This window comes from Halichoerus grypus, chromosome 2, assembly GCF_964656455.1.
Source record: "Halichoerus grypus chromosome 2, mHalGry1.hap1.1, whole genome shotgun sequence".
Classification (NCBI taxonomy): domain Eukaryota; kingdom Metazoa; phylum Chordata; class Mammalia; order Carnivora; family Phocidae; genus Halichoerus; species Halichoerus grypus.
In genome coordinates, this window is record NC_135713.1 from 184,341,831 (window position 1) to 184,359,256 (window position 17,426).

Genomic DNA, 17,426 nt, shown 5'->3' on the forward strand with positions numbered 1-17,426 from the left:
CCCCGGGCCCACCCCCTTAACCCCGTCCTGGCCCGGGGCGGCCTGTTGTTTTCGGGAGGCCGCGCCGTGAGCCCGCCTCCCGAGCGTTCGCTCCGCCCTTTCCTCCTCCGGGGCCAAGCCCTTCTTAACCCCTGCCTCCCCAGAGGTCCGTCATTCCTCCTCCCTTTTCATTTCTTCCTCTCCCGCGCCCTCCCAAATCTCCTTCGCTCGCCTTCCCTGAAACTGTTCGGGTAGCTCTCAACGAATCCGTTCCCTCTCAAAGGGACCTGTTTCACCCGGCCTGATCCCCACTTGCGCTCCCTGAGGGGGACGATCTGGTGGGTTCCCAGTCCGGATGACAGTGACTCGGACTGGGAAAGTTTGCAAACTTCGGGATCAGGATGCAAGCCCATGTTAACCCCTCATACAGACGTGCCCCCCACCCACTTCCACAAAGATCCAAGCGGCTCAGGAAAAGACCGCACCCAGAGTCAAAACCCTAACTAACGACTGGCGGCGGCGGAGGCAGCCCTTAACATCAGCGCTATGCGCGCAGTTCTCAAAACACTTTAATTATTCTCTACTCATTTGACCTGAGAAAGCGACCCTCTTCGTACCGGGCTGCCTTAGAGAAAGGTCCTGCCAGGTGATCTGCGCTGGGGGCCGGGGAGCCCGCCCCTCCCCAGCCGCCCTGCGCTCTCATAGGAACAGAGGGCGCGCTCTTGTGGTGGAATGCGGTACGTCCTGACCCCCCCACACCTCTCCCCCTCCCCCCAGTCTTGTCCCTTTGATGTTTTCGCTCTTTCACTGTTCAGATCCTGGGCCCTACTGACCGAGTGCTCAATATGTGCTGAATTGTGCTGGGAACAGGAAACACAGAAAGGATATGAACGTAGTCTTTTCATTTCTTAGTTTGGGAGGTAGCTGCCCAAGTAAATAAGTAGTTACTGTGTAACAGAATGTGATTACAGTCAACACGGAGCTATGCGCAAGGCTTCGCAATGGAAGGGACTCTTGGCTGGATGAATAATAACCTATGTGCCAGGCACTGTTTGCATGCATTATCTCCTTTAATTCTCCAGACGGCTCTCTGGTGCTATTATTATCCCCATTATATAGATGAGGAAACAGGCTCAGGGATCATTCTCAAAAGCAAATCTGAACTTGTTACTTCCCTTGCTCACAGACTTTCAGTGGCTCGCTGCTTCTTACTGGCACCCTTCCAGCTCTTGCACAATCTGCTTTGGCTTAACTCTCCAGCCTCCTCTCTCCACATTCCCCAGCTCAACTCCCAGCCGTACTTATCTACTGCCTTGAACCAGCCTCCAGTCTCCAAGCCATTACAAATGCTGTCTCTTCTGTCAGGATCATTCTTTCTTCTCACCACCTATCCATTCTTCAAGTCTCTGACCCTATCAGGCCGGGTTGTGGGCTCCCTCTAAGGGCTCCTTAGACCTCCCCAGTCTTAGCACCACTTGGCTCCTATCACACTGAGTGGAAATCATCTGCCGACTCATCTGGCTCCTCCACTAAACTTGAAGCTCCAGGAAGGCAGGGCTGTCTGTGTCCGTATAGTTCACTGCTCTATCTCCAGGACCAGGCACAGCACCTGGCCCATAGAAGGGAAAAGAGTGTGAAAAAAGATTTGGGACCACCAGGGAGACATGGCACAGAGTCATCAGGGAGGACCACCAAACATCCTTCCAGCTAGCAATTAAATCATTGATGATGTTGGTGAGTGCAGTCTTCAAGTTGCCCAGAAGAGCATACAGGATACTTATGTAAAACGCCCGGCCCTATGCCTGGCACATAGTAAATAATCAATCAATAGCAGCTATTACTATTGTCAAAATTTAAGTAAGAGGTCAGGTGGCTCATCAGTTGAGCATCGGACTCTCAGGGTCGTGAGATCGAGCCCCATGCTGGGCTCAGTGGGGAATCTGCTTGAAGATTCTCTCCCTCTCCCTCTGCCCCCTCCCTGCTCTCTCTCTCTCTCAATTAATTAAATAAGTCTTTAAAAATTTTTAAGTAATGAGGAAAAGACTGTAAACTCTGAGGCTAGGTGTAGTAGAGATTTCCCGTGATCCTCTCCATACTGCTGGACTTCTATATTGTGGCCTCTGTGCTTGGATCAAAATTCCTTCTGCAGAGATTGCTGCAGGGTGATAATGGGAGTGGCATGGTGTGGTCAAGCTAAGTTAGAGATGCTGAGGTTAAACTCCTCCCCACCCCACCATGCCCAGATTTCCCACTACATGTACAAGGCAGGTTGGTGGTGGGAGGGGGACTCTCAGGGACTCAGACTGACAGACATTTTATCTCAAGGCAGGCTTCTACAGCAGCTGAATCGGGAAAGCAGAACTGTGGGGACTCTCACCCAACATTTAATGGTCTCAGCCCAGAATTGAGCCACGTCCCTCCTGCTCACAACTGATTGGCCAGAATTAGTCACATGACCTCATACAACCAGGAGGGCCCAGGAAGTGCAATCCAGCCTTGTGTCCAGAGGGGGAGAATCACCTTATGGGTCCTTTTAGTGACTCAAAAGCGAAGACCCTCTTTGGGAACGGTCTGGAGGTGCTCCAGTTCCAAGGAGCTCCAGAAGCTTGACATTATTGAGGACCTTTTTATATAAAGTGGGCATTGCTGCATCTCTGCCATTATATTTCTTTTTTTTTTAATAAAATCTTTCAAGATTTTTTAAAATTTATTTATTTGACAGAGAGCAGGAGAGAGCAGGAGCAAGGGAAGGAGCAGAGGGAGAGGGAGAAGCAGACTCCCCACTCAGCAGAGAGCCCCTTGCGAGACTGGATCCCAGGACCCCGTGATCGTAACCTGAGCCAAAGGCAGCCGCTTAACCGATTGAGCCACCAAGACGCCCCTGCCATTATGTTTCTTTCATAAAAGTATAGCACCAGTCCTGACAATGACGACTTATACTTCAGGCTGTGTGTGCATATGTGTGTGTATGTGAGAGAGAGAGACTGTGTTCTCATCCAAGCATAAACAGTCTGTCACTCACACACACACACACACACACACACACACCAAGACTGGGGGCTGAGCCTGTGGAGCTGGCCAGAGGGATGTGTAGATCCCTAGATCCTACCTTTTTCTTAAGCAGGAAGTGTCTGCAAAGGACAGGACTGAGCTGGCCTGAGCTCTGCTCAACCTGAGCTGGGCTTTGCCAACCCACATGTGGTATTACTCCTGACTGAGTGAATAACCCAGGTTTTGGAAAAGGACCTGGGGGTTCTGATTACTGGTTCTGAGAGCTCCGGGTAGGGGCTGGGGTTTTCCTGGAGGAACTGGACCTTCCACTGTTAATAATCCACCCTGGAAAGGGCAGGCCCAGCACAGAAAGTGAGGGGCGGGGAGGTGTGGGCTCTGGTAGGGGTAGCAGAGGGCAGACGCTGCCAGGGAGGCAGGTTGGGGGACACCGAGGCAGACATCAGGAGGGGCTCCTGGGAGAACAGCCTGGGTCTGTGGACTCTCAGAGCAGCTGAATCAAGGATCTTATACTAGGCTTCTCTGAGTAGTAATTTTCAGCCTTCAGTGATGTCTTCCAAAGGTCATAGCTTTGAGGACAACTAACAGAAGGATCTATGCCACAATTTAGGACAAAGAAGTCATGGGGAATACAGCCCTGCTCCATCCTCCCAGGCCTGTGTGGAACGGCGACCTTGGGAAGCAGAGGGCTTGATCCAATGCTGTGGGCTATGGGGGCTCAGGACTGAAGCACCCTTGGAGGAATGGCCAGAAGACTAGGACTCCAGGTACTTGTGCCCAGACATTGGGGGATACCAGGACCTTTCAATCTTTCCAGTCTCGGGTCACTGGTTCACCCCCTGATCTACTCATCATGGTGTCTAGGGGTGGGCGTGGGGGTGGAATTGAGGTAGAAAAGCAGGCTCTTATCTGAATCCAGCCACTGGATGAGGGCTCTTGGCTCTCCACCCTTGCACCCAGCCTCCCTCCACTACTATCCAGGACTACCTGCTTCTACAGCCAAGTAGCTTTCTGCCTCTTCTGGACCCCGCACACCGCCACCTCTACCTCCCTCCTCCCTCCCCAGGGCCAGCACACTGTCCACCAAGAAGCCATTTTGGATTCTATCCAGTCTACTCAGGTCTCTTCCCAGACTTTACGTTCTGGATGACCTTAGATCAGGACATCCCTGAGAGCAGGGACTGGTATGTCCTGCATACATTTTCACCCTCCCAACCTCTATGACCCCTGCCCCTGGCTTTGTCCACCTAGGGGTCAGCTAGATGACATCACTATCCAACAGACTGAACTGGGGTTGGGATGGGGGTGGGGGGTGGGGTGGTGAATGGAGACCGATGCAGAGCGTACAAACTGGGAGCTGTTTATTGGTTGCTGTGAGAAGCCTATACAAAGAAGGCACAAGGAGGGGGAGGGAGCTCCCCTGCTACAGTACCGTGGAAGTGGGTAGGGACTGGAAAAGGGGACTGCCAAAAGGCAGGGGTCAGGAGAGGTTTCCTGGAACCAGCCTCGACTTCTAGAATGGGCCTCAGGACTTAGCCCGTGGGGTGAGGAGGCAGAGCTAAGTTGGCTCTGAAAGCCAAGGACTGCCAAGAACCCCACTTCTAGGCCCCCTTACCCATGGTCAGTGAGGGCAGAGGAGGTTCCAGCCGATGGGGCAGGGACAGGGCTCCCTCCCCGTTCTACATTCAAGTGTCGCTCCCTCCGTGATCTTGGGGGGTGTGGGGTCTCTCCGGGCCTTCAAAGCCCTGGATAGTAGTGGTCAGTGAGAAGTGGGATCTCCTCTCTCCTTCCAACAGCTCCTTGGCCCAGGACTGGTCCCCTCCTCTGCTGAGCATTCCTCCGTGCTCTGGGGGCAGTCCCATCGCAGGCAGTCTGCCGGGCTGTCCAGTGGCTTGTCCGTCTTTGTTCCTTCAGACTGCGTTGCTTGTCGGAAGGGAATCTCCCCTGAGGAGAAAGGCTTCACAGAGATCTGTGAAGGAAAGGAATCCTGGGGACCTTCCTTCTAGTCCACTCTGCTCTTGGGTCTGCGCATGCCAGGTCCTGCAAATGCCACCACCGTGGGCAACCTGAGGCGGGTGCCAGGAGCCGCGGCTGGGGGGGCCTGGGGCGCTGTTCCCTGTAGTAGTGGTTGTAGTCTCAACAGCAGGGTCAATCCAGTGACTATGGCTCAAGATGGGTCCAGTGTGAAGGGCGGGGGTGGGGTATTACCGCGGTGGGGGCCTTTGGCTTGGCTTTGGCACGGGCAGGGCCGGTGCCCGGCACAGTCCACAGGCGGTGGGCCCCCCACGTGTCCGGGCCCACGGCCCCGCGCTCCTGCGGGGAGAAGCCCGCGGCCGGACGCACGTGCCTGCGCTAGCAGGGCTGCGTGTGCCCGAACCTGCTGGCGCCGGCCAAAGGCAGTGGCCCCTGTGGCTTGTCAGGGGCATAACGTATGATAAATAGGAGGGGCACTGGGGGAGCAGGGGTGGGATCAGGGAGGATGTCAGTAGTATCGGTCCCGAGTCTGCCAGCTGGTCACCCAGTGCTTCTTGGTAGGCATGGTGCTCCCTGGAGGTGGGTAGCGCTCCTCCTCCCGGATCCGCACCGCGTGGTACTTGGGCATGATCTGGTAATAGCGGGTCGGCTTAAAGAAGTCACACTGGCGGGGGGGTGGGGGGGAGAAGAGGAAGGGCATCAGCATCCAGCCCTCAAGGTTGCGGGAAGATGTGCCTAGCTCCTTCCCCCCCCACCCACCCAGAGGCTCTCAAAGCCAGGACCCCTGACCCAAACACATGCCATCTCCCTGCACTGTGACAGAGAGGGCGAGGTTGCCCACCCTCGGCCCCAGAGGAAGGAGGAACGGAGGAAGGCAGAGAGGAGAGGGGGAGGCAGCTGGAGACAGAGGGGCAGTCACCGAGGTTGCTGACAGGATGGCTAGGAAGCGTCGTGGTCTGCCCTGATCGCACTGTGGGGGTGGGGGGCCAGTGTGTCACCCCAGAGGGGCTCTGAGGAGGAAAGGTACTAGTTCCAGAAGGACTCTCCTTGTCCCCTCCTTCTCTGGAGGTGGAAATGGAGGTGCAGAATCACTCTAGGTATTTGCTGTGTGGCCTAGAGATGGGGCCTAGCCTTGGCCTGGGTCCTTTTCCGATCCCCAGAAAGCAAAGGGGGCATGGGGAGCATTTTATGGCTCCCTCTTGGGGCCCCAAATCTTCAGGGGAGGTGGTAAGAAGACATCTTGAGCTCTCCTAGGGCGTGGAGGGAGACCATGGGCTGCTCTTTGGGGTGATGCCAGGGGCAGAGTGAAGAGCAGCGAGGGCCCGTGAGGAAGAAGAGCAGATAGGACAGAGTCAGAGGCCCCGGCCAGCTGTAGGGCTCAGGGAAGAGGGCCCGGAGGCCGCGTTACCCGGGTGGGCCGGGGGCAGGGGGCTGCCCCCCTCAGTAGTCGTCGGTCAGCCTCTCTGTCTCTGACGGCTGGCTCTTCATCTCCGCCTTCTGCCTCTTAGCTTCATACAGGGCGCGAGTGCGGGCTCGCTTGAAGAAGCCGCACTGCGGAGGGGAGGAGGTGGGGATGGGCCATCAGGGGGCGCTGGGGGGGCCTGGCCGGCAGCACTCATGGGCTGGGGCTTAGGGCTGGGGAGCCTGGATGCCTGGGTCCCAGCCCCTACTTGGTGGTGTGGCCAGAAGCCAGAGTTCCTGGCTTCCCCTTTCCAGCTTGCAGATCCCCCCGCCATTAACCAGGCAGGAATGTCCTGGTGGGTGAGGTGAGGATGGGAGGTGGGGAGACGGGATGAGACCGGAAGCTGGGGAGAAGGTGGGGACAACGTGGGAGAAGGGTGGGGGGTGGGAAGGAAGCAGGAATGGGATGAAGGGAGAGCTGGTGAGGGTCTGCTGGCAGGAGGTCCCAGAGCGGGGGTCCCAGTGGTGGTCTGGGGGTCCTAACCTTCCACAGCAGGAGGATGATCAGCCCCAGGAGCAGCAGTCCCGCACCCACAGCCACGAGCACCAGCCACAGCTCGATCTCCGCTGGTAGCTCCTCCACCAGATCAGAGTCAATGTCCACTGAGAACTGGCGGCAGTGAGAAGGGGCTCAGCCCTGTGTCCACCCCCTTAGACCCCATGCTCAGCCATCCCTTCCGAGCGGGGCCCAGGACTGTGCTGTTTGATCTACTACCAGCAGGGGGCACTCAGGAACCAGAAAAAGCCCCTGCCTGCCCACTGCGGGCCGCAGATCCCTCCATCCTCTGGTTTTCCCCGGGAGCAGACCTGGTTCCCAAGGACCAGCTTCAGATCTGGCATGCAGCCTGGAGTCTGGGTTTGTAGCCCACACACCCGGGCTTGAGTACCAGCTCCATCCTTGAGGAGCTGTGTGGCCTTGGACAAGTAAGTTCACCTCTCTGAATCTCCATTTCATGGTCTCTGATAAAGGAGATCACAACGCCTACCTCGTGGTATAGCAAAGTGGTCAAGAGCATGGGTTCTGGAGCCAGACTACTGGGCTCAAGCGCCAGCTGTGCTGTTCACTAGCTGTGTGACCTTGGGCAAATCACTTAACCTCTCTGTTGTTCATCTGTAAACTGGGGATTATGAGAATGATACCTACTTCATAGGTCACTGGTGAGGATTAAATGTGTTTACTATCAGTAAACTGCTTTGAGCAATACCTGGTACCTAACCAGCATTCCTAAATATTTACAAAAAACCAAAGAATGCAGAGCATATAGTACCATTATTTTTCTTCCCCTACAGTGGAGATATATAGATAGATAGATAGATAGATAGATAGATAGATAGATAGATAAATATAGATATATATATAATTATTATAACATAAAATTATATTACATATATTATAACATACATAATTATACATTATAATATATACATTGTAAAATATATATTATAATGTATACTATATTATACAATTTATCTTACATTATGTTACATATAATATATATTATTTTTAACATATATTATGCAATATTGTATATTATATAATATTGTAATATTATGATCTATAACATACATAGCATGTAAGTGTTATATAATATGTAATATGTATTATAACAAAATTATATTACATATAATGTATTTTATATATACTGAGAGAAAATTTTTCTCTCACTATACATGATTATTTCTTTAAAAATTATTTTGATTATTATTTTTGTTTAAATACAGATGATATCAAGAAAACTAAAGGTTCCCAGTAATTTCACTCCCTGGAAATAACTCTTCAACATTTTGGTGACTCTCTTTCCATAGTTTTTAATGCCCATGTTAAACACATATCCTTTCTTCTTCCACACGGATGGGGTCTCTGTGTGCTGACATACCCTCCTGCGGCCTGACCTGACTCCTCCTTCAGCTATAATCATCATCTCTTGATGTCAGTTAAGAAAGATCAACCTAATCTCTGATGACTGCATAGTCACTCTAGAAAATGTACCGCAATTTATTGAACCGATCTCCTACCGAAAGACATGTAGAGTGTTTTCAATTTCATGCCATTATAAACCACGCTTTCAAATATCCCCATATATTTATATTCGCATATCTGTCCTATTAGCTCCTTAAGATATATTATCATGGGCTGGATCAAAGGAAGTGTGCATTTTAAACTCTAACAGATATTGACAAATTCATTTCCAAAAAGAATCCATTCACTTATACTCGAACCAATAGCATCTCCTTCTACCTCATCAGCACCAGACAGCCTTAGTGTCTTTAATCTTTTCCAATCTGATAGGGAAAAAAATCCTGTGGCTGTTATTTTTATCTCCTCACTACCAAGGTGACCATTTCTAGTTCACCCTGTGTATACTGCCTGTTTATCTTTACGCTGCCCTTCACCTTGACATACTAAAAATATATATCAATTCTTCATCATATATGCTAGAAACTTTTTTAAAAGCAATCTATTGGGGCGCCTGGGTGGCTCAGTTGGTTGAGCAGCTGCCTTCAGCTCAGGTCATGATCCCAGGGTCCTGGGATCGAGCCCCACGTCGGGCTCCCCGCTCAGCAGGAAGCCTGCTTCTCTCTCTCCCTCTGACTGCCACTCTGCCTACTTGTGCTCTCTATCTCTCTGTCAAATAAATAAAAACCTTTAAAAATAAAAAAATAAAAAAAAAGCAATCTATTGTTTGCCCTTCTAGTTTCTTTTTATCATCTCTTTTGCTGTATACAGGTTTAAAATGTCATACAATCTAATTGGTCAAATGTTTCCTTTGCAACTTTTGGGTTTAGTAAAATAAATCCCTCTCCCCATAATTAAAGATTATTATTAAATTATTTTCTGAATTTTCTTCTGGTATATTAAGTCTTATTTCCTCTATTTAAATATTTAATCTAACTCCACTGTAGTTTTGGTTATCATGTGAGGTAAGGGTCTGTCTTTACTTTCCAAATGCGTTCTCCCAACACCACTTCATAATCTAACTTTCTCTATTGGTTAAAAATGCCATCTGTATAACAACATAAATTTCTATTCTGTTCCATTGGTCTTTCTGGCCCTTCCTCCACTACCTTAATTTATTTTGGGAGATACACAACAATGCATTTAAGCAATCCTCCCTTCGTCTCCTGTATTATGCCCCCTCCATATCTCCACTATAGCCTTTTCATGAAAAAATTGACAATTTTGTCATTTTTTTTCCCTCTCCGATGTAACTCAGAATCAAGTTTGAGAACTTTGTTTTCAAGTTTCCACGGAGATGGAACATCTTCACAGGGAAGTTGTGCAGATCAAATAAGCTCTAGCAGAGGTTCTCAGCCCCGGTTGTACCTTAGAGTCACCGGGGGACTTGTAAACGTCTCCTACCTGGGGTCCCACCTCCACGGACTCATTTCATTGCTTAGGGGTATAGTCCAGACACCAGAAATCCTCCAGAGGAGTCCCATGTGCTGCCAAGATTGAGAACCCCGTAGCTAAGGTGTGAGCGAGTGCTCTGAAAACCTGCCCTGCGCTCCCATGCCCTGGCCAGGCACTGTGGCTCCTCAACGTGCTCACTCACCCACACGGTCTTGTTCTCCATGTTGATGGTAGGGATGCTCGTTCGGAGGAACAGGGTAGCCCAGCCGGATACACTGACTCTGTCAAAGTCTCTGTAATCCTGGATGGGGGCAAGGGGTGGTCCAAAGAAGTAGCTGAAGCCCCTCTGAGCCTCCCTCTTGACCCTGAGCATCCTCCCCAGGGCACCCTCCCACCACATAGCATCTTTAAGCAGCACCCCAAGGGATCCGAGACCCAGGCATCTGCACACACAAATGCACATCATTCATGCGGCGGGTCCTATGCCGGATGCGGGGGACAGCAGAGACAAGGAAGGTCACAGTCTAGGGTCAGGTCTCTGGGCTAAATCTGGCCCGTCACATGTTTTTGTAAATAAAATGTTTTTGGCACACAGCCACGCCCGTTCATTTCTACATTGTTCATGGCAGCTCGTGCCCAATGGCAGAACTGAAGACTTGCAGCAGAAACTGCACGCCCCACAAAAGCTGAAAAGATTGATAATCTCCTCATTTGCAGAAAAACTGGGTCTAGGTGGCTGGCATGTAAGTGCAACCCAGAGCAGAGCGTGATCGGTGGCATGCGCGGCTTCTGAGAAAGTTCTGTGGGTGTGTGGAGAGGTCGTCTGCAGCTGGGAACCTCAGAAAAGACCTCACTGGTGGTGAAGCGGCTGGGGAGAGCCTGAAGGCTGAAGAGGAATTTACAGGCAGAGATAACAGAAGGGGAGCTGGCCTTCCGGGGGGGCGGGGAGTGGCACCGCAAAGACGTGGGCGTGGGAAAGAAACAGGCGCAGGATGGAACAATGGACACCCGGGAGAAGGTCGTTCTGGCTGGAGACGGACATGACATCATGCCCACACGCAGACACACGATCTAACGCTGACAGGCATACAGTGACAGGAGTACAATGGCTCCTGGGTAAAGTCCGACGCTGTCACTGACCCACGCACGCACACACAGGCACACGCAACCCTGGCTGTGACCCCGGCCTCACCCTCTCCCTGTTGCTCTCCCCACCCTGGCAGGAGGCAGTAGAAACCTGCAGACCCAGGCACTGACCTCAATGAAGGTGCTATTCCATACTCGTGCTCGCACTGTCACATTGGTGATGACAGGGGTATCAGGAATGGGGCACTCCAGCCACACACAACGGGCCTGGTCACTGCCACACTTCTGGGGTGGGCCGGGAAAACAGGACGTGAGACAGTCTGGGGCTCCACATTCTTCCTGCTTCACCCCTTCCCTTTGGCTCTTCCCCTGGCTTAATCCCACCCACGGGTGACCCCAAGGGGCCCTACCTCACCTCTTCCCTCATGCAGACCACCCCACCCCCACACTTACACATCGAGGTCCTATTCTTTAGGCCAAGCACATATAGATGCCAGGGCCGTAGATAACATGAAATCTGGTCCCTTTGTATATAAATGGGGCCCAGCACCCGACACCCCCTTTCCACCCACGTCCCTCACTGAGCCTTTGTTCAAGCCAGCTCCGGCCACCTGGGACACCACCTCCTCCCTCTCCACCCAGCTAGGCCTCAACTTGCTTCCCAGGCCTGTTCCTCTCTCCCTTCCAACAGAGGGCGCCCTGCACCACCCATATCTCCCTGCCTCCCCTCCATCCTGCCTCTCCCATTCCCCAGCTCCAGTGTCTAAGACTTTGAGTGGCTGTATCACCCCCAACAGGATGGGGCTCTGGGGAATAAAGCCAGTGTCTCTTCCTTTGGCCCACTGAATTGGCTGCCCACCAAGGGCAAGAGCAGTGGGATGCCCACTGAGGGAGGAGAGGAGTCTTCCTCCCTCCGACTAGGGGCGCCTCACGGCACAGGGGTAACATCACCTCATCACAGGGTCTCCTGGTGACTGGCGCCCAATCCCCCTTGCTTCGGTGCCCCCTGGTGCCCACACGCCCTATGATGGTGGGGACGATCCCTTCCAACCTTGTCCTGGCCACTCACCAGCTTTGTCTCGGACTTGGCTTTCTTGGTAGCAGCCAGAGTGACTGGCGGGGGGGCCGGGCCTCCCCCTGGGTCCAGCTGTCTCCGCCTGCGCTGTGGAGATGGCCCATCGCCAGGGACCTGAGAGGGAAGAAGATGTTGGCTGGGAGGAAGGAGCGGGAGCAGAGTCGGGGGAGAGGCAGAAAGGGCAGGGGGTGGCAGGCTCCTAAAGGTGCGCAAGAAGGGGGAGGGCAAGACACTGGCCTTTCTGCCCTGCGGCATGCAAATGAGATACGATGCAAATGAGATGTAAATGAAAGGCCCCCAGTGGTGTCCTTACAGAGAGAGTGAGATTCAGAGGGTTGATGAGGTCTCCAGGTGGCCGGCAGGGCCAGGACCCATTGCCGTGGATGGTGATGTCTGTGGGGTACAACAGCCACTTGCCATTGATGACTTCGTAGGGCCACTCCAGCCCTAGGGCCAGGGTCCCCAGGGCTGCCAGCCCTTCCCCCATGGGGCCCACCTGTGGGCACAACGGGTGTCACGGCCACTGCCTCCTGGCAAACCACCTCCATCTCACCCATCCCCAACCCACACACCCGCAGACCCCAGGCCCGCCCCCGCCTTCCCAGGAGTCCCTGCCCAGGGTCCCCGTGGCCCCCCTACCTGGAACTCATACTTGAGGGGGCTTCCCACATCCTCCACAGTTTTCATGCCAGACTCGCCCATCACTGTCCCTCCGAAGAAGCTTTGTAGCCGGTAATTCACTCTAAGGGTAAGAAAGACGCTGGAGTCTGAGGGGGTGGGAGGGGCCCTAGCAGAAGGGACGGGCACCGAGGTAGGCGAACTCCAGCTCCTCTGACATCAGGCAGACCTGAGATAGATCCCTGCTTTGCATGCACTCGCTGTGTGCTAGTTATTGCTCAAGCAAGTTATGTATCCTCCCAGAGCCTTGGTTTCCCCATCTGTAAAATGGTTGCTATATCATGGGGCTGTTGTGGGAAGTCAATGAGCTGCTGTATATAAAAATCCTAGCACAATGAGCCCTCATGAAATGCCAGGGCCACACCAACACCTTGGCCCCAGGGTGGCTGATTCCTCCACTGCCACCTGCCTTACAAGGGGAGTAATAACAGCAACGGTAATGATAGTGATTGCTGTCAAGGGAAGGGGTGACCCAGGGGAAGCGCAGGCCTAGACAGGTGCGTCCGAGGAGCTCAGGAGCCACGCTGGGGACAGGCAGGCCCACGCACGGGCACAGCAGGCTGGGGGAGGGGTGGTACCCACATGCTGAGGGAGGCCTGGAGTGTGTAGTCCACCAGCAGAGTCAGGGTCATGGGCCACAGGTTGTCCTGGTGACTTGACCTGGGGAAGAAATGCAGGGGGTAGGCAAGAGGTGTCAGCTGAGGCCCGGGCTGGAGGAGGTCCCAGGGCGCCTCACCCCTGCCGCAGACTGGCTTCTTGAGGTCACTCACGTGGAGAGCTGCAGCTGTGCATGGAGTTCCCTTGTGTGCAGGGTCACCCCGGTGACTTCGAAGGCGATGAGCAGCTCCATCTGCCATGAGGACCAGGGAGGCAGAGAGAGAGGCGTTTGGGGCCGGGCAGGGGTGATGCCATACGGGAGAGAGGGGCTGAACGCTATGCGATGGAGTTGGTTCTCTGCCCCCCCACCTTCTGGGCAAGGAGTCTCTGCCTGGCCACCTGGGTCCACTCTTTCACCTTGTTAGCCTCATCCTGTTTCCCCTTCCCCTTCTTCTCTGTCCATGACATCTCTGCTACTTTCAACTATATGACCTTGAACAAGTCACTGTAACTTTCTTTTTTAAAAAAGGATTGATTTATTTATTTGAGAGAAAGAGAGGGCGCGCGCAGGGAGAGGGGCAGAGGGGGAGGGAGAGGCAGAGAATCTCAAGCAGACTCCACGCTGAGTGCAGAGTCCCAAGGGGAGCTTGATCTCATGACCCTGAGATCATGACCTGAGCCAAAATCAAGAGTCAGGCACTTAACCAACTGAGCTACCCAGGTGCCCGAGTTACTGTAACTCTCCAAGCCTATATTTTCTTTCTGTAAAACAGCATCTACCTCCTCAAAAGGTTGTGAGAATTGCAGCATAAAAAAAAGTGTGAAGTGTTGGACTCAGGGCCTGGCACATAGTAGGTGTTCAGCAAAATCCAGTTCCTCACCTCCACCTGCTCGAGTTTTGTGCATCGCTAGTGGCCCCATTTTTCTTAGTCTCTGGGCCTCTCCCCATGCCCTCCTGTATTTCCCTGTCCCTATCCTGGCTCTTTGCTTCAAGGAAGCCTGGGAAGCAGGCAGGCAGAAGCAAGGTTAAGGAGCTCATCAGAGTAGCAGGCTGGGACCCACAGGCCTGGGAAGGTGTGGCCAGCACTCACCCTCTGGTTCCGTTTGAAGGGGTTCCCCAGCTCACAGACAATGGTCTCATTGGCCTGGCACATCCCAGCCTGAGGAAAGGAGACAAATCAGGTCTGGGTGGTCAGAGTAGGGCATCTCCAGCCCCCTCCCTGTGGCACTGGGTCTGATGCCTAGAGGCTTGAGTACCGGGTGCTCTTAGCATTAGAGACGCGGCAGACACCTGAAGAAGCCCAGCCGAGAGGAAGCGGGGTGGACACAGGACAAATGAGGACACATGTAAATGACATGTATATAAGGATGTAAATGCTCGCGGACCCTGTTTGGGCTCTGAGCCCTGCGGGGGGCACTCACGGGGCGCACTGAGGACAGCAGCAGGGCGGGAGGCACCGCCAGGGTGAGCAGCGCCTCGTGGGCATCTTCCCCAGCGCGCTCCCTGCTCGGGGTGTTGGTCACGTTGATGCTCAGGAGCAGTTTCCGGCCATCTCTGCTGTACTGCAGCCTGAGCGGAGGGAAGGACCCCGGGACTGAGCCCAGAACCCCGCCCCAGGCCCGCCCCGGATCAACTAGGCCCCGCCCCTCAGGTCTACTGAGTGAAGAAAGTCCCCTCTCGGGACAGCCAAGCCCGGCCCTCTGGCCTCCCCTGGAGAAGAAAGCCCTTTTCTTTGTCCGCGAAGGCCAGCCTAAGCCTCCACCCGGCCAATTAACGTCCCTGCTCTCAACTCGCCTCTCCCTGAGGCCCCTCCCCTCAGATCCTCCAGGGTCCCCGGGAATCGCCCAGACCCGCAGGGCCCCGCCCCTCACCTCCCGTTAGCCAATGAAGCCCCTCCCCGCCCCACCCTTGGCCAATCAGCGCGGCCCAGAGCGCACCTGCTCAGCGGCTGCCCCAGCTCCGACACGAAGGCCACCTGCATCTGCAAGTTGCTGTCGCATTTGTTGTCCTGGCCGCACTCTTTCTGGAAGTGGACCTGGGGGTGGCCGGAGGCGTGAGGGCCCATCCTCCACAGCGCCCTCTCGCCCCACAGGCCTCCCCGGCCCCCGCCCTTCCGGCCGGGGCCCCACCCACTTCGGTGTGGTTCTCCAGAGCCTGCGCCTGGTTCAGCACCGGATACGGGTCTAGGGACCGCAGCCCCAGCCGGGGACGCTCGGGCATCCTCAAAGGTAAAGAGTAGTTCATCGAGATGATGATGGGACGGAGTTTGTCGCGGACGTTATCCTGGGGAAGGAGGGGGAGCTGAGCCCAGCGCTGCGCTCCCCTCCCCCCTCCCCAAGTTGACTTTTCACACCAGCCTGAACCCTCAAGGAGGAGCTGAGCCCCCACCTACTTTGAAAAACCCCAGTAAGGCTGAACCCCCTCTGTTCCTATCATCAAATTGACTCCCTTCCTACAACTCTGACCTACAAGCAAGATGATGGGACTCCTTCTCCCCAGAGATGGGAGTGGGGGGGTGTATCGGGGGTCGGGGGTTTGTTGAGCCTCCCTTCATCCCTGGGGTCCCCAGGATGAGCTCTTCCAACCGTGATATCCTAGAGAGGGCCTGAGCTGGTCCCGCACTCACTGGCCCCCTTCCCCCCAGACACCAACTAAGCCAAGAGTCTCACACACCTCACTTTTCTCAGAGGTGATAAGCCCTTTGGCGCCCATCCCCATTCCGAGGCTCTCTGTCTCTTTCTACCACATTCTGTGCACTGTACCCGCTGCAGACCTATGGCCTCCCAGGTCTCCCACCTCCCCCACCTCTGTCTCTGGGGGGACTCCAGTCCCTCGCCCCTGACCTGGGGGGACTCTGGCTAACCTCCTCCAGAGATCTTGGAGCCGGCGTCCCGCCCCGGGCCCCTCCCTCACCATCAGGAGCAGTTCCAGCTTCTGGCAGCGCATGTCGGGCATGGAGAAGAAGCCGTGGAAGACGGCTGACTGGCTGCGTGCAAAGCGAAGCCGAGGCGGTCTGCGGTCCCGGTCGGCCTCCAGCGTGTAGGCCAGGGCTGGAGGTGGATGGGGTGTTATCAAGTGGCCAGGCAAGCATACCCCTCCCTTCCCCACACCCCCGTACTCACTGATGTTTCGCCTGTAGTTGGGGTTCCCGGCACTCTGGTTGTAAGCAAAGCACAGCTCCACCTGCACGCTGTTGGGAGGCGGGAGACAGGAGGAGGTCACCGTGGGACCCAGTTATCCACGCCCTGGCCTTCACCCCTGTACTGGGCCAGGGGAAACCAGGGCCCTTAGGACGAAAGGCAGGGGCAAACCTGGGGAATCCACAGAGCTGGTTAGGGTGTCTTTGGCCTCTTCCCTCCCCACTCCCATGAAAGCCATAGAAAACAGGGTTAGAGGGGTGCCTGAGTGGCGCAGTTCGTTAAGCATCCGACTCTTGGTTTCGTCTCTGGTCTTGAGCTCAGAGTCATGAGATCGAGCCCCTCATTGAGCTCCGCACTCATTAGGGAGTCTGCTTGAGACTCTCTCTCCCTCTCCCTCTCTGCTTCCCCTCCCTCTAAAATAAATAAATTAAATCTTAAAAAAAAAATTAAAGAAAACTGGGTTAGAGGTCACCAATGGGGAAACTGAGGCCCTGAGAGCAGAAGGAGTTGCCTGAAGCTTTCAGTTGGTTGGTGCTCTGCCCAGTCTTATACAGGGTACACTGTCCAGATCTCCTTCTCCCACTCACCCCTGCTTTCTGCTCTGGGTCCCTTTGCCTTCTGATCCAGGCCTCATTCATGCAAAGGCCTCGGGGCCATCACCATCATTACTGTGACCACGTTAGCAACTAACATATTCTGAGCACTTGAGGTGGACAAGGCGCCATGTGAAGGGCTTTGTGTACATCATCTCATTTAATTATCACAACAATCCCATAAATTCGTTGTTACTATTATTAACTTTGTTTTATAGGCAATGAACCTGACACTCAAGAGAGATAACAATTTGTTCAAGGTGGCTCTCTCTCCCATCCACCTAAGTGTCTCCCTCTTCCCTCCTCCTCCGGGACCTCCCTCCCCAGAGCCCACCCTTACCACTGCAGTGGGCATAGCTGGGATTTGAACAAGGCCGTCCAGAGCTCCCGCTCCTAACCACCATGCTCTCCTACCCCTCCAATTTGCCCATTACCTCCTGCAAGGAAGTTGGCTTTTTAAAGAGGTTGGGTAGGAGGGGCA

At 54.2% G+C, this 17,426-nt stretch overlaps 1 protein-coding gene across 2 annotated transcripts in view; it reads right to left on the bottom strand.

The window, feature by feature from the left end:
- Positions 1–4,332: 4,332 nt before the first annotated feature.
- ITGA3 (integrin subunit alpha 3) overlaps positions 4,333–17,426 on the bottom strand; it is a 32,804-nt gene continuing 19,710 nt past the window's right edge. Inside the window, exons 15-30 of one of the 2 annotated variants that reach the window (XM_036094684.2) lie at positions 16,335–16,402; positions 16,126–16,262; positions 15,346–15,495; positions 15,150–15,247; positions 14,634–14,781; positions 14,303–14,371; positions 13,385–13,464; positions 13,197–13,274; positions 12,576–12,678; positions 12,250–12,432; positions 11,931–12,050; positions 11,033–11,146; positions 9,978–10,076; positions 6,908–7,033; positions 6,371–6,513; positions 5,488–5,626 (exon numbers count right to left, since the gene is read on the bottom strand). In XM_036094684.2, the coding sequence (XP_035950577.2) occupies positions 6,403–6,513; positions 6,908–7,033; positions 9,978–10,076; positions 11,033–11,146; positions 11,931–12,050; positions 12,250–12,432; positions 12,576–12,678; positions 13,197–13,274; positions 13,385–13,464; positions 14,303–14,371; positions 14,634–14,781; positions 15,150–15,247; positions 15,346–15,495; positions 16,126–16,262; positions 16,335–16,402 (1,684 nt within the window). In that variant the 3' untranslated portion in view covers positions 5,488–5,626; positions 6,371–6,402. Of the gene's footprint in view, positions 5,627–6,370; positions 6,514–6,907; positions 7,034–9,977; positions 10,077–11,032; positions 11,147–11,930; positions 12,051–12,249; positions 12,433–12,575; positions 12,679–13,196; positions 13,275–13,384; positions 13,465–14,302; positions 14,372–14,633; positions 14,782–15,149; positions 15,248–15,345; positions 15,496–16,125; positions 16,263–16,334; positions 16,403–17,426 lie in introns of both variants that reach the window. The other variant, XM_036094678.2, reaches the window with a different exon arrangement.